At 35.3% G+C, this 17,114-nt stretch overlaps 1 protein-coding gene across 2 annotated transcripts in view; it reads right to left on the bottom strand.

Moving 5' to 3' along the window:
• ADK (adenosine kinase) overlaps positions 1-17,114 on the bottom strand; it is a 447,994-nt gene that overhangs the window by 234,440 nt on the left and 196,440 nt on the right. For both annotated transcript variants that reach the window (XM_019745975.3, XM_019745976.3), the window contains exon 5: positions 4,784-4,956. In XM_019745975.3, coding sequence (XP_019601534.1) covers positions 4,784-4,956 — 173 coding nt within the window. The remainder of the gene's footprint in view (positions 1-4,783; positions 4,957-17,114) is intronic.

The following is a 17,114-nucleotide window of genomic DNA, read 5'->3' as shown; positions in this document are numbered from 1 at the left end:
AGCGACATAATAAAAAAGAAAAAAATAGACAAAATATAATGGTGGTTGCTCAGGGGCTGGGGGAAGGGGGAAATGGAGAGTTATTGTTCTATTTTAAATGATAACCTTGCTGGGTAGCATATCCTTGGTTGTAGGTCCTTGTTTTTTTATCACATTGAATATTTCCTGCCAATCCCTTATAGCCTGCGAAGTTCCTTTTGAGAAATCAGCTGATAATCTTATGGGAGCTCCCTTATAAGAAACTAATTGCCATTCTCTTGCTGCTTTTAGGATTATTTCTTTGTTTTTAATCTTTGCCATTTGAATTATAATGTGTCTTGGTATGGGCCTATTTGGGTTCATCATGTTTGGGACTCTGCTTCTTGGGCTGTATATCTGTTTCCTTCACAAGGTTAGGAAAGTTTGCAGTCATTATTTCTTCAAATAGATTCTCAATCCTTTGCTTTGTCTCTTCTCCTTCTGGTACCCCTATGATGTGAATGTTGTTATATTTGATGTTGTCCCAGAGTCTCTTAAACTATTCTCTTTTTTTTTCCTTTTGCTGTTCCGATTGGGTGTTTTCTGGTATCTTGTCTTCCAAATCACTAATTTGGTCCTCTGCTTCATCTAGTGTTCTGATGATTCCTTCTAATGCATTCTTCATTTCAGTTATTGTATACTTCACTTCTGACTGGTTCTTTTATGGTTTCTATGTCCTTTTTTATACTTGCTATCTCTCTGTTGAAGTTTTCACTAAGTTCCTTGAACATCCTTATAACCAGTGTTTTGAACTCTGTCTCTGATACATTGTTTGCCACCATTTCATTTTGGGGTTTTTTTTCTGGAATTCTGTTCTTTCATTTGGGAAGTATTTCTTTGTTTCTTCATTTTGGCAGCCTCTCTGTGTTTGTTCCTATGTCTTAGGTAGATCTGCTATGTTGCCTAGTCTTGCCAGGTAGTCTTATGTAGTAGGTGCCCTATGGGGCCCAGTGGCACAATATCCCTGGTCACCTGTGCTGGATGCCCCAGGAGAGTCCCTTGTGTGAGTTGTGTGTGCCCTCCTTTTGTAGTTGAGCCTTGATTAATGTTGGCATGTCAATGGGTTGTAGTGACCCTCAGGATGACTGGCTGTGGGGTTTGGCAACATCCACAGCTTATAGTCTGCTGTGCAGGTGGCTTATCCGACCTAACAGGATTCACCCCAGTGGGCTCTGGTGCCTGTTGAGACCACCCTTTGGGTATGTCACTTGTGAAGCTAACTGGGTGGTACTCTACTGTGGTCTGAAGCTAAACTCCAAGTATGTTGGTTCTGGGGCCTCTTGGGAGGGGCTCCGGTGCTAGCCCAGGTCAGCCACTGCCTGTGACCAGCCCAGGAGTACCTGGTAGGAGCCACAAAGTGATCCATATTTGGTCATTGCCTATGCTGGACCTGGAGGTGAATGGGGGAGGCTACACTGCAAACCAAGGATGTCTGCCACCAGTACCAGGTCTGGCGTAGCTCTGCAAAAAGCCAGAAATCTGAGGCCTGCTGTCAGCTGCTGGCTCCCTTAAGACTTATCAGCCACTGACAAAGCCTCCTGTGGTATGGAGTTAGGTGTGGCAGGGTCTCAGTGAGTCACCAGGATGGAGCGAGCCGAGCTCACCAGACCAACTGAAATTTAGATTTGGCCATGGGCATGGGGTAGGGTCAAAACAGGAGAGATGGCACTGGCCTGCTGGCTGCACGGGTGAAAGATCCCACACAGGGAAAATGACAACTGTCCCTCCAATCCTAGCCATGAAGCCACAACTCAGTCTGCCCCTAGTACGTGCCAGCATCCCCCAAGTCACTGTCCCTCCACTGGAGCCCAGGGTGAGTGCTTGTGAGTGAGAGAGTCTGTGTGCGGGCCCTTTATGAGGATGTCTGGGTTTCCTGCAGCCTTCTGTCCTATCCGGAGAGTCTTAATCCCCACTGTTTTTCACATCAGATGTTATAGGGGGCTCCTCTTCCCAGCACCAGTGCTCTGGACTGGGGATCCTGTTGTGGTGCTGGGGTCCCTCGCTCCTCTGTGGGGAACCTCTGTGCCAGAGATATCCCTCCTGATTTCCAACTGCCACACGGAGATTTGGGGCCAGCTCATTTCGTGTTTCTGCCCCTCCTGCCAATCTCAATCTTTTTTATACCCTTAGTTATAAAACTTCTGTTCAGCCAGATTTCAGATGGTTCTCCAGGTTGATTGTTCTATAATTTAGTTGTAATTTTGATGTGTTCATGGGATGAGGCAAGCACAGCATTCATCTACTCTGCCATCTTGGATTACTCTCTGCTACTTTCTACATTGTAATAGTTCAAAATGCAGTTAAGATATAAAACTACAATGCCATTATGCAAAAAAAAACCCAAAAAAACCCATGCAAATAAAAACCTCAGTTTTTAAGTATCAACATACTATACATTTATTATTATTTGACTTTAAAGTCATGTAAAAGAGTAATTATATAAAACACACATAAAAATATAGACCATATTTACTATGGAATAAATTTAAATTAGTTTCCACAGTTGAAAAACTGCCCTGCCCTGGTCCAATTTTGCAGCTGAAAAATCTATGCAGGACACTGCATTTAAAATCTTGCTACAAGTGCCACTACACAGACCTTTTTATTATTGACCAACAATTAAACTTAATAAATTATTCACATTATATACAAATTAATAAAAATAATTTTCCTTCTCATTCTGACTCAGAAATTAGAAAATAATTTGGCAATATTTCACTTTTGTGATCAATGGTAACAGTTATGGTTAAAACAAACCAAACCAAATACATCAACTCATCACTTGAGATTATCATGGTTCCTGTTAAGCAAAGAATAAACTGATTTTTTTCCAAGACATATTTCTACTCATCCACATGCCAACTGACTACTGAAAATAATATATCTGTTTACGTTCAATTATAATGAATGAAAATAGGAGTAATATGCATCAGTATATGCATATGCAAATAACTATATTACAAAGTTAAGAATAATTAGTCCTAACTTATAAAAAATATTTTAACAATCATGATCATGACTTCAGCAAAATTTTGACAAAAATGGTTACCAAATGAAAACAAACACTTCTGGTACCAGCTACTAAACTCTATCTTGATAATAAAACTACTCTTTGATAAGAAACTATCAAGTGTCTCCAAAAGAAAAATACAAGCATTCTTACTATCCAAATGTATTGGTTCAGAGTTTGGCAAATGAGAATCTGGATTAAGAAGATTAGTGCATTATCTAAACTCTTTGATTCCTGAGTTTTGGATAGTGGTACTAAGAATTACCAGCCCCATCTGAAACAATTTATCCAAATCTGTTAGGTTCCACAATTTGGATAATGAGTTAGATAGTGAGGGCTTTCCCCAGTTTCTAATTTCCAGTATCATTTGAACAATACTGATAGTCATAACCATAATAAATCAAGCTGTTGACTTGAGACCTAATATTATCATAACTGCTCTTTAAAATAGAAATTTAGCATACAAAAATAATTTATCAATTTTACTCTAGCCTCAGTGATGTCAGAGGCAAAACTTGACTCATTTCTCTCTAATGGGAAAACTTTACACCTGAATATTAATGTTGGTTTTAGAAAAACTGAAAAGGGGAAAGGTCTAATTTCAAATATGTTTGAACAATGAATGGTTTTATTTACTGAAACCTTAAAATCATAACAGTCTCCTATAAACAAAAAGTAAAGTTACAAGAAAGGTTTGAAAGGTTTTGGCACTCTAATTATTTTTAAAAGTTATATTTTAGTTATTTAATGACTACTGCCCCGAATAATGTCAGATCCTTAACATACATTTGCTGGATGACAAAGAGTAAGCAAAAATAAAAGCTGGGTTAGGAAAGGGGAAGAGAGAGAAGGGAGGAAATAAAGGAAGAAAACGAGGCAAACAAGAAAGGAGAGAAAGGAATGAAGACAGGAAATTGGAGGAGGACAGACTAAATATTTCTAGCTATAAGGAATATAAAATTTCTAGTGAATTACTATTTAAAAACAGACCATCTTTGTTAATTCTAACAATATAATAGCTAGACAATTTGTTTTGTTTTTCCCATGCAAAGGAGAAAAATGCCTATGCTGATGAGCAATATGGCAATAATGCTGCTTGCAAAGTACGAATGTACTGCAGGAAAACCTCCACGTAGCTGCAAAAGGCACAAATACAACTAACGTATGTAAGATCCTGAGTGATACATTCAAAGTTCACATAAAGAAGAAATTCTAGTAAGTAAAATTGTATAGAAGCGTAATGGGTTGTTTCTTGAGTGGTGTATTTACCCATGACTAAGTTGTTAATGTGGATGAATGACTATTTGTCATGCCAGAAATGCTTTAGATGACCAAATGTATATGAGACTAGATATAATGTAGTATTTTATATATGTTAAAAAATACATATGTATATGTATGTGTATATTTGAATACTCCAATCTCAGGATATAGTAAAAAGAATATTTCTTTCTAATCTCAGTTTGGAAGAAAGTAGCTAAAAGACATTGAATAAAATGTTTTCCTTTCTGATCATAATTATAAAAAGTTGAGACTAGACTAGATAATCTCAAAAATTTCATTCCATTATGTCTCATGAAGACAACAGCATGTTGAGTCAACAAAGATAATTAAAGAAAGGAGAAATGGTATGAGAAAGAAGAATTTATTAAACGTTAAAAGCAATTATAAACGCGAGGTTTAAATTCCAAATTCAGATTTTGCCAGCGTTTGAGCAGCCAATTAATACAGGCCCGCCTTGGGGGTCTCACCGACCTGTTGCCACCAGTGATGCACGCAGCACAAGTTCCTGTTGGCTGCTCATTCTGCTCATAGTAATGAGCATCCACATGGGCTTCCGCAGCCTTTTTCTTCAGGATCTCCCCAAATTTATCTGTCCCGATGCATCCAAAAAATGTTGCTGCTTTGTGTGGCTGCTGAATCATCCACTGAAAAAGAGGAACATAAATAATTTTAGTAGGTCAGAAAAATGGTACACATAGTTCAGTATTCTGCCATACACGGTGATATAAAAGGGATACTTTGTTAGAAGCTATGACTGTTAGGAATGGAATTCCAATTCTGTACTACTTCTTATGATAACAAATTTGATGTAACAACCACATAAAATCTTATTATACTATTTAGGGGGAGAGAAATAGAGCACAGTGGTTAAGAACTCAGAATCAAAAGTCATGTAGATCTTAGGTCAATGCTGGCTTGGTACAGAAAAATAACAGTTGAGTCCCAATAGAAATAGTATAGCAATGTCATTAAAAGCCCAGAATCTATTCTGAAGACTATCTATCTGTCTGGGTTCAAATGTTGCCTCTGCCAATTATTGGCTGTATGAGTAAGAATATGTCACTTCATATTTCTATGCTTCATTTTCCTCATCTGTAAATGCAAAAATGATTATAAATATACCCCAAAAGGTTGTTGAGGATTATATTAAATAATTTAATTTAATGTATATGCATAACTGAGCCTAGTACCCAGCACATAGTAAATTAGATAGATACAGATATATCTGCTGTCATTGCCACTATTGTCACACTTGTCATATATAATTAAGCTAAACTCTGTTTATGTCTAATAAATTGTTTTAAAAATTCCAAAATAAAGTGTTAAAAATTCTAATTCTATTATCTCATCTTTTCATTAGTCTCATAAACTTTAATTTCTTTGTTATAAATTAATAACAGTGGATTTTTTTAAATGCATACTTTTCACTGATACGAAAAGTGAAAAGGATGCATTTCATAATTAGCTCAAATTCCTAAGGTTTTTAATTAGCTATTCTAAAGCCACCATCTATTTTGTTTTTAACACTTACAGTTAGAAAAACACTCAATATACAAAGTGAAAAAACATCAAAATCTTATCACATTCTCAAATATTTGGTGTATAAAAGAAATGCATGTATGTTTGAGAGTTAAAAGAATGATGAGAGAAACAAAAGGTAACAGAGAAAACTGTAAGACAGAGTAACTATATGATGATCTACCAATCCTACTTCTATGGATTTATTCTGAAGATTCATGTCTATAAATATACAATAATGTATGTATAGACATTCTTTGAGACATTATTTGTAAAAACAAAATGTTGGAAATAACCTAAATGTCCATTCATAGAAGACTTCAGTGAGAAAAAAACAAATGAGAAAATTGAATACAACAAAAGCAAAGAAAATATCAAATTATAATCACAGAAGAAATACAAATAACTTTTCAACATACTAATATAAGCAAAAACAAAAACCAAAAATATCTTGAATTTTAATAGTAGGTTTATTGTTGGTAATGCTCTTGGTAAAACTATTTGCATGTATTGTAGCATACAGCAAATGAATGTAAGTTGAGATTGTCGGAAAGTAGGCTTGCACTGTAGAAGGGCAATATAAATATGGAATGGGGCAAGAGAAGAAGGTTCCAAGCAAGAATTCCGAGAGATACCGTCTTAACCAAATGATTTAACAGCATCTTCAATAAGGCAAGAAACTAACATTATTATGCCTTCTACTGTGATGCAATGAGAAATACACAGGATCACTTATGTAGTATTCATGCCAAAAATGTTTAACCTGAATCTAATCATGAGGACACAATCAGACTATGTATGGCACATCATTTTATAAGCAACTGGCTTGGACTTTTAAAACAAGGAAATGCCGGGGCCGGCCCGGTGGCTCAGGCGGTTAGAGCTCCATGCTCCTAACTCCGAAGGCTGCCTGTTCGATTCCCAGATGGGCCAGTGGGCTCTCAACCACAAGGTTGCCAGTTCAACTCCTCGAGTCCCGCAAGGGATGGTGGGCTCCGCCTCCTGCAACTAAGGTTGAACATAGCACCTTGAGCTGAGCTGCCGCTGAGCTCCCAGATGGCTCAGTTGGTTGGAGCGCATCCTCTCAACCACAAGGTTGCCGGTTCGACTCCCGCAAGGGATGGTGGGCTGTGCCCCCTGCAACTAGCAACGGCAACTGGACCTGGAGCTGAGCTGTGCCCTCCACAACTAAGACTGAAAGAACAACTTGAAGCTGAACAGCACCTTCCACAACTGAGATTGAAAGGACAACAACTTGACTTGGAAAAAAGGCCTGGAAGTACACACTGTTCCCCAATAAAGTCCTGTTCCCCTTCCCCAGTAAAATCTTTAAAAAAACAAGAAAAAAAACACCAACAACAACAACAAGGAAATGCCTAGTAAGACCTCCCCCGTCCCACCATCCCACCCCCCGAAACACACACACACACACACACACACACACACACACACACTCACTCACAAACAAAGGTAGGAAGAAGGACTGTTGCAGATCAAAGTAAATTAAAGAATTATGACACATACATGCAAGGTGTAATCCTTACTGGGTCTTGGATTGATAATTAAATCAAATAGCTATAAAAGACACTATTAGAATAATTGCTGAAATTGGAATACTACTTATTTTATATCAGAAAATAATATTGTATCAATTCTAAATTTCTCAAACGGGATAAATAATTCAAAATGGTTCAGGGAATTTTTCTTTCTCTGTCTGACTTATTTCATTTAGCATAATATTCTCTAGGTCCATTCATGTCGTTGCAAATGGTTATATGTGGAATCTAAGGAACAGAATAAACGAACAAACAAAACGGAAATAGACTCAGAGATATATAAAAAAAAAAGTGATGGTTGCTAGACGGGAGAGGGGCAGGGCTGGGGGAGAAGGTAAAGGGATTAGAAAGTACAAATCAGTAGTCCAATATTGCCACGGGGATATGAAATACAGTTTGGGGAATATAATCAATAATGTAAAGATTTTGTAGGGTGTTAGATGGTCACCTGTCTTATTAGGGAGACCACTTCATGGACAGTGTAGATGTCTGATCCTGCACTGTACACCTGAAGCGGAAGCTGAATAACACTGAAAGTGAACTATAATTAAACACACACACACACACACACACACACACACACACACATCTCGGGGGTGCCAAAAAAATGTATACAAGTGGACACTTTGGTCAATGCTGCTCAAGCAGTAGTTCACTGTAATCAAAAGTGTCTGGACGCTGATGGTAACCACTTTGAGCACCTCTTGTAATTGCAGAACTCAAGTGAAACTTGTATTCATCTTCCGTTATCGGTATATATCGAGTATTACAATTTTAATAGTTTTTTTTCCTTTCTTAAAATGTGTATACTTTTTTTGGCACCGTGTGTGTGTACAGAGAGAGTGCCAAAAAACATATATATATATATATATATATATATATATATATATATATATATATATATATATATATATATATATATATATTCCGCCACCCCCCCCCCCACCACCACGGGATGTGGAGTACGGCATAGGGAATATAGTCAATAGAACTGTAACAGCTATATACCATGTCAAAGGGATAGCAGACTGGAGAGGGTTATCATTTGTGAGGGATGTAAATATCTATTACATTGTTTTGTACACTTGAAACTAATAAAAAATGGTTCAGGGATATATACATTTATATAAAGAAAAAGAAAGCAAATACGTTGAAACTTTAACAACTGGTAAATCTATGTGAAGGGTATAGAGAAGTTCATTTCACTGTTTTTTCTACTTTTTTGTTAGAAAGTTTTCAAAATTAAAGAGTGCACCAAACATACTGTAACTAAATCAATCATTCTGTTTAAAGAATAACAATTTTTCAATTAATTTATTCAATCTTTAATATTATCAATGAATATTATCACTTATTCAAATGAATAAATCACATGAAGCAGTTAATACCTTAAAATGCATCAATATCAATGCCTAATAGATTTTAAATACTTTAAACCAGATTTAGGAAAGTATAAATTCAACAGTTGAGAAGAATATGTGTTATTCTATATATTACTTTTATTCACATAGGAAGCATGGATAAATGATCAACCATGTCTGCTTTATGTAGTAAAACACAAAAACAAAGTCAACAGCAAATCTTACTATGATTACTCAAATAACAATATGCCATAAAAATAATAGGAAACTTCATTCAGTGAAAGTGAAGTCATTATACTGTAATTCAGCCTAATTAAAATAAAAATTTGCATGTTCAAACTAGTCTGAAAAAGGGGCTCTATCAACTCACTACAGGCTTGTATCTGACTTAAAACATTTCCATAATCAGGATTTAAATTAATTAAAATGTTTCCATTATGTCAATATTACTTAAACCTACAACACAAAAATGAACAAATAATAGAAATATTCAGCAGGCTTCATTATATGTAATTCCACTACTGAATATTTCATCGCAGGAAAATGACTAACATTCTGGCTATTTCTGATGTCAGCAAATAGGACACTCCCAAAATATGAGAACTTTACTACTGATCAGTAATTTTCACTCAAAAGTTATTACATTTAAAATGAGCTTAGTAGACATACAAAGTAGATACACAAAGTAGACACACAAAAGAAATGGAAGCCATGTCCACTGCTTCAAAGCACTTCACAACCTAACTGAGTAAGGAAAGATGTTACAATCAAGGAAGTTGAAATAGATGAAAAATGTCAATTTTTTGAAAGCTTCTAAAATAATTTGCTAAGAGTTTTGTTAAAATTTTAGTACATCTCTAACATTATCTCAAACACAATGTGTTACCAACACCTAACCAATCTATTTCCTACTATTCTGACATCCAATCAATAAATACTTAATGCATGTCAACTACAGGAAAAAAAGACGAAAATGACAGTGACCCTGATACAAAGTCACAACCACAACATTTTCAGATTCTCCAGGAATAAGACTTAACCTTGTTAAAAACCTCTTATTATGCTACTTCTTTTAGATAAAGCAAATTGCCCAGCCTCTTTTTGTTTTATATGTATAGCACATCCTTAAATACCTATCTTTAACTTCTACTCTAGCTCTAAGGGAGAAGAGGGTCCAGAATTACCACTATGCTGTGAATACCTGGGAAACAAAACCAAAAGGAAGCAACTACAGAATTTTCAGACACTGGACATCAGGCAGGGCAAGACTGTGATCCGATAGAAAAGAACACAAGGTGAGCCCCGACATCATGCAGGCTCTCTGCCAGGAAGCAATTTCCAAGCTATGATGCAAGGAGGAAGAAGCCAAACTGACCCTGGCATTCTCACTGAAATGAGGAAACAGAGGTAAACGTTCAAGGAGAGCCAGGAGAGTAGAAATTGCAAAAAACAATATCAGAGTGGAATGAGCTGAAATCCATATAGAGTAATTCTCTAGGCTTTGGCAGGTACCAATCTTTGCATGTTTAAGGAATATATGAGATCATAAGGAATTTATATAAATGCTCTAGGATTAAAAAGTGAGTTTATCAAGGTCTCAGAATTCAAGATCAATATACATAAATCTAATGTAATTCTATATACTATCAAGGAACAGTTGAAAATAAAAATTAAGAAAACAATGTTATTTACAAGAGCATGAAAAAATGAAACATTGGGACAAATTTAAGAAAACATGTGCAAGAGCTATACTTAGAACACTACAGAAGTTTGCTGAGGAAAACAACTATAAAAATAGAGGGCTATAGTATTTGCATGGATTAGGAAACTCAATATTCTTTTTATTTTTTTTATTTTTTATTATTAAATTTATTGGGGTGACAATTGTTAGTAAAATTACATAGATTTCAGGTGTCAATATTCTTAAGACAGCAATTCTCCCCAAATTGATTCATAGATTCACTGCAACCCAATCAAAATCTCAATAGGATTTCTGAAGATACCAAAAAACTGATTCTACAATCCACAGTAAAAGGAAAAGGAACTAGAATAGCCAAAGGTTAGGAGGTATGTCAGTGTTATGGAAAACAACATTGCTAACCCCTAATTTTTTCAAATATAATGTTGATAATATAACCTATGATCTTGTAAGCACGTTTTAAGAATTAGAAATAGACTAACAAGACATGCAATTTAGTTCAGCAAATAATACCTATTATTACAGTTGGGTCACTTTTATACAGAGAATGAAAAGGGCTCTCACTAGACTGTAAGTAATACACCTAACTGGAGAACAAGGAAGCCACAGCTATAAATGTTAACTTTAAATAAATACATGAATACAGTTGAATTCGATTTTAAAAATCAGTAATAAAGGCAGAATGCCACCAGGAAACACCCAGGAGGGACATTAATTGCAGCTAAGGGATCAGAAAAGGCTTCCAGAGATGGGTGACATTATCAACTAGTCTTTGAAGGATGGTGTAATTTTCAAAAATGGCTATGAACTTGAAAGAAAGTAGAGGCACTGAGCACATGTCTCCTTTCCTGTCTTGGGAATTTTATCATGGTATTCCAAAGGTAAAAAGAAAAAAACAAAGTTATATTTATCAAGCAGTTAGTCCTAAAAAACTTAACAAATATTTATTCCCTAACAACTTAGCATGTATTGTGCACTACAAAATTCTCAAACCTTAGAATAACGCTCCATCCTCATTTCCTATGTCACACTGATTTTTGTGCGGTACTTTTTTTTTTTTAAATCACAGAAACCACCCCAAATCCAGTTTTCCAAAGCATATGATACCACCAAAAAGAATGTAGAAATCTAATGTGAAAACAGAAATATATGGAGCTAGTGGGTCATGCTATATGTAATAAATGTCACTGTTTCCCTAGAAAATTTAAAATAACCTGCAGACTCAATGTGGGACCCAAGGGGTCTTAGCACACAGTTTGGGAAATAAAGGAGAATAGTGTTAACAAAAGCAATGAAAAAGAGAAATAAGGGACTTTTAGGAGTGTAATGACAAAGCACTATGTGGGAGGAAAGAGACTAATGTGAAAAGTAGATCTAGGCCAGATCATTACACGCCATTTTAAGAAGTTTAGGCGGCATTCTGTAGTTAAAAGGGTGCAAATGAGGGGTTTTGAGCAAAAGAGTGAGATAGGAGGTGATGCCTATTAAGGGACTAGGAGGAGAAAAATGATAACTGAATTTAAATAGAGGCTGAATAAATGACATATGAAAGCTTCACTTCATGAGTCTTTAACAACGTATGGAATGATTTCTATTACCATTAACTTCACCTTCCAGATGAATTTCCTCTTTGTTACCTATATGTAATATTTAGAACAATATAACTGACAACAATGCTCAAGAGCTAGTCACTTTAATGTAATGTTATATAATTCAATTCCTAATAGAACGATGAAGAAGGATACCTAGATACTAAAATCGTTGTGAGATAAGCCAAACATAAGAAATTTTATACCAGAAAACCCAATGAGGCATTTCAGGAAAACTGTAAAGCACAACTAAAAGAAATTAAATGTCAAAACTGGGCAATAACAGCCGCAAGCTGATTGCAAAGGGAGATGAGGAAATCAAAACTGAAGTAGTTGGTTAGGAAAATAGCATATATTACATAGTTTAAAGGATTGATTCTCTCAGAGGATTGCTATGCTAACAAGTGACACTGGGTGAAACACAAAATTTTCATAAATATTATTAAGAATCCATTCTCCCTCAAACACTAGTATGTTATGCTGCTTTCCTGCCAAAACTGTTTCATTTCCCCTACTGGCAAGCATCTTATTAATAGAAACTGATTTCCAATAATCCTATTATTATTTCAACAGTTTCTTGTTATTTTTGTTGTTAAATACTGTATTTTGCCATGTATAACGCACACTTTTTTGTCCAAATTTGTGGGGGGAAAATAGGATGCGCATTACACATGGGTAGTACTAATTCTGTATATATATAAGTTTTTAATTCTTTTATTTATGCTTATGAGTTAAAAATGTAACTCTAGAAATCAATAACGATATTCATAAGCAAAATAATACCCTGGAATATGATAATCAGTTTTGTGGAACTTAGACCAACTTATAACAAGAGTTCTTGGCCTTCTATGATGTGTAAAATCGTAAATTTGTTACCGGCACATAAAATGTCTTGTACCATACTGTGTTAAAAAATAAAAGCTGAAATTTCTTTATAATACAAAAACCACATACCTAAATGTAAACAAATAAAAATATGAATTAAAAAATTAAAATGAAACATTTTTCCCCTGAAAGTTTGGGCTAAAAATGTGGGTGCACATTATACACAGGAGTGCATTATACATAGCAAAATACGGTTCCTGTTAACATCTATTTCTCAGAAGAGATTTGGGGAAACTTTGGCCTAGTTGGAAAAAAAAGATAAACTTTGGACTCAGAAATATACATATATAGTTCACCTAGTCCTGTGATGGTAAATTCCATACTCTATCAGAGATTATATTTCTTGCAGAATTATTGTGAGAATTGAGTAAGATTATGTAAGTAAAGTGTCTAAAACAGCACCTATTAAAAAGTACTGATGATGATGATAATAATAGGGCACTGAGATACGATCAAATAATTTTTAGTCTAACTTCATTAAACTCATTCCATAGTATTTTTTGATCACCTACCATTTGTTGGATATTATTGTAGTAAGTCCAACAGCATTTCTCTTTTGTACGCTTCTTTTCTTCTCCTGATCCCCTAGTGTTCCGCAGGCCTGAATACACAGATTACCTGTTCTCACCTATACCATTTCTCTCGATCTGATCTAATGTACACCCATGGTTTCAATTACCACCTATACACTGAAACTCCTCACCTCTATTTTTTAATCTAGACCTCTCTTCAGATAACTAACGCAAGTATCTAAATGCCTATTTTGCCTACTAGATATACACATTTCTTCTTCTCTCTAGCTCCATTATTACCACTTTAGTACATTCCACCATCTTCTCTCAATTAGACTACTGCAAAAGCTTCTTTAAAATTTTTATTGTTGAAATATATTCATATACCATAAAGTTTACAAGTTTAAAGTGACAAGTCAGTTGTTTCCCATATATTCACTAGGTTGTGCCAACCATAACCACTGTCTAACTCCAGAACATTTCATCTCTCCAAAAGAAAACTGTAGTTTAGCAATCACGCCTCATTCTTCCCCCATGCTACCCTCCACAGCCATTTGCAGAAGCTTACCTCATCCCCCTGCCTTCAGTTGTGTTTCCCTCAAATCCACTGCACTTAGAGTGATCTTTCTAAAATGCCCTTTAATAGTTACCCATTTCTCTTAACCAAAGTTCAAATATACACAACTTTATGATTGAACCAGCGCACTGTATCAATCCCACATAAGATTGTTAATTTCCATTTACTTGTAATTTCCTGTTCAACACACTTTTCCTGGCTTCTTTGAAAGAGCTATCGGGTATATTTCTACTTCAAAAGAGTACCTGCCATATTCTATGTATTTAATAAATATTTGTCAATTAAATTAAGAAACAGAAAAGCCATAATCCTTTCTTCATAAAGCTTACAGTTCAGGGTTATGTAAAAATTACAGACAAAAATATATTACTATTAATTATAAGACATATCTATATCTAGGCCTAACAAGTAGGTTCCCAAACTTGTTGCAACCATGTTGCTAACCTTTTTTGATACCAGAGGGGTTATTCATTATGAATTTGTGCCAACTGGACAAACAGTTAACCAAGTTTACTATTTGGAAGTGCTGAAAAGGCTGCATGAAAAAGTTAGATGAACTGAACTTTTCACCAGCAATTCATAGCTCTTGCGTCACAACAATGCACCAGCTCATACGACACTGTCTGTGAGGGAGTTTTTAGCCTGTAAACAAATAACTGTATTGGAACACCCTCCCTATTCGCCTGATCTGTCCATCAGATCAAAATGTTATAATCTCTTCCTTAAATCTGTATTCTAAAGATACCGTAGTTTCTAAAACAATAAATATCATTGGAGATATCATTAATAATATAACCATTAATCCAAGTTAAAGGTTTAGTATAGGACTTGACATAAGGTTGGCACATGTTAACTATTATTAATATTATAATTACTACTACTGTAATTAGTATAGGAGTATCAACACTATTTTATTATTATTTCTAAGGCAAATTGTTAAATATTTAGAATACTAAGGAGTTTGAAATTTATTTTCTAAGGAGATTTATACACTGCCTGAGATCCATGGGCCCCTATCAGGACAGGGTATGTGTGAGAGGAATGGGGGAATGCATGAACTCCCTGAAATTATAAAGAAATTGATGTATTTTTCAGAGGAGAGGATTCACATATTTCATCAGAGTCCTAAAAGGGACTAGGCCACCCACACCAAAAGGGAAGGGACAAGGAAAGGTGTAGGGAAAACCCAGCTATAGCCTGCCAGGGAGGAAGCCTTTTCTTTTTAAGAAGAGGAACAGGTTATAAGATTGCACCAAATTAACCAAGAAAACCATTTAATACAAAGCTATTTATCCAAATTGAAAATACTGTGTAAGTTATGTTTTTTTAAAAAATAACTTACCTGAAATTGTTACTCAATTAATTTCTTTTTCAAAAATAAGTAGCCTAGATTTATTTCCAAAGGTCTCCAAAACTAGGTGATAGATAGCATAGCACCTGAATATGCTGTTATAATAGGCCTCAGGGTTTTACTCAATCTGACTTTCACCATAAGCCTTTAAACAACAAGGTTTCTATCAGATGGATAGTATATATTATACCTCTATATTCTCCCAAGATTTGAAAAAAATCATGCCTACTTCGACAGTTTCAGTTTCTTGCTAAGCACTATGAAGTCATTCTTTTAGGTTGGAATAAAAACAGATCTCTTAAGGAGAAAGCAGATCTTTAAAAAGAAAAAACCTTCTAGAAAATGTCTTTAGAACAGAATTCAATATATAGCATTTCCACATTATCTGAAATAAATTCCTTTACGTAATGAAATGATATAAATATATATGGGAACACAATGATGGGGATCAGGACACACAATTCCAAATTATGGCACAGTGGCTGAAAAAAATGTGAGGAAATGGCAGAAGCAGAAAGGGACACAGACCTTCCCTTCTGTTCTCCCCTGAAACAGCTCATAAAACTCTCATGTGAAAAGTAACCCCCTATGCCTGGAGGAAAAGAACATCCTTATTCCAAAGACAAAAGGATATCAAGAAGAATCCTAACAAAAGTTCATTCAGTTTACTACACTTGCCTCATACTCTGATTTACCATATTTCTACAAGATTTCCCACTCTTCAACAAACCTAGCATAAAAATACTCAGGTCAAACTGTTTCTTTGCATCTTCGTTTCCTTATGAAGGCACCCTGTCACCTAAAAGTTATATTAAGTAAATTTGTATGCTTTGTCAGTTTAATTTTCAGACCCAACCAGGGACACCAAGAGGGTCAAGGAAAACTTTCTCCTTCCCTACTACCCTCAAGCAACTTCAAGTTAAAAGAGATGATAGCAATGGCTGCTTTAGTTTATCATATTCCCATTATACTCCAAACACTTCCCCTGACAACTTAAGAAACATTGTGCTAAACCAAATACAAACCAGAGGTTCAGCAAACAACAACAACAACAACAAAAACCCCACTATAATCAGCTGAAGATGCGTTAGAAACAACAGTATAATAAAGAGCTAAATTAGTTAAATACTATATTTTGGGCATTATGCTAGTCCTTTAGCTACTACGTTATCTCAGTTAATCTGAACCATCAAGCATGAGACAGATAGTATTCCAATTTCACAGGTGAAGAAAGCAGGCCAGTGGCAGAGCTCAAGTCTGAATTATTTTAGCAGGTATACACCCAATCATTTCTCTAGATATGAGAAAGAAAGGGAAGCAATGAGAAATCATACTGGAAGGAGTATCATCAGACCTCAGCCATAGTTGGAAAACAGTAACTGTATGACCCTTGTGTAAGTAAAGTAATCTTTCTAGCTATCATTGTCCTCAACTGTGAAACTCAGGAAATTACGATGACTTTTCTAAGGATCCATCACTTCAAGCTATGAAAAAAAAAAAAGAAGAATATGCGAGATATAAAATAAGAAAATAATTATCATACACATTTATTGTGGCCAGTTAAAACTGGGCCAGAGAGGTGAAGAAAGTATAAAACCTGTAGAGAAAAACCACAACGGGTCTTTAGAAGTAAGACTGTCTCTCAGATGCATTCACCCAGAAATTCTACAAAATCTACAGAGAAGTATGCCAACTAAGAACCAAAGAACAAGAAAAAAATTGAGAAAAACCTTTCTCCTTTACTATTTCTAGCA

The sequence above is a fragment of the Rhinolophus sinicus genome, chromosome 15 (genome assembly GCF_057876585.1).
Source record: "Rhinolophus sinicus isolate RSI-liver-muscle chromosome 15, RSI-T2T, whole genome shotgun sequence".
NCBI lineage: Eukaryota > Metazoa > Chordata > Mammalia > Chiroptera > Rhinolophidae > Rhinolophus > Rhinolophus sinicus.
This window is presented reverse-complemented; position numbering and strand designations above follow the sequence as displayed.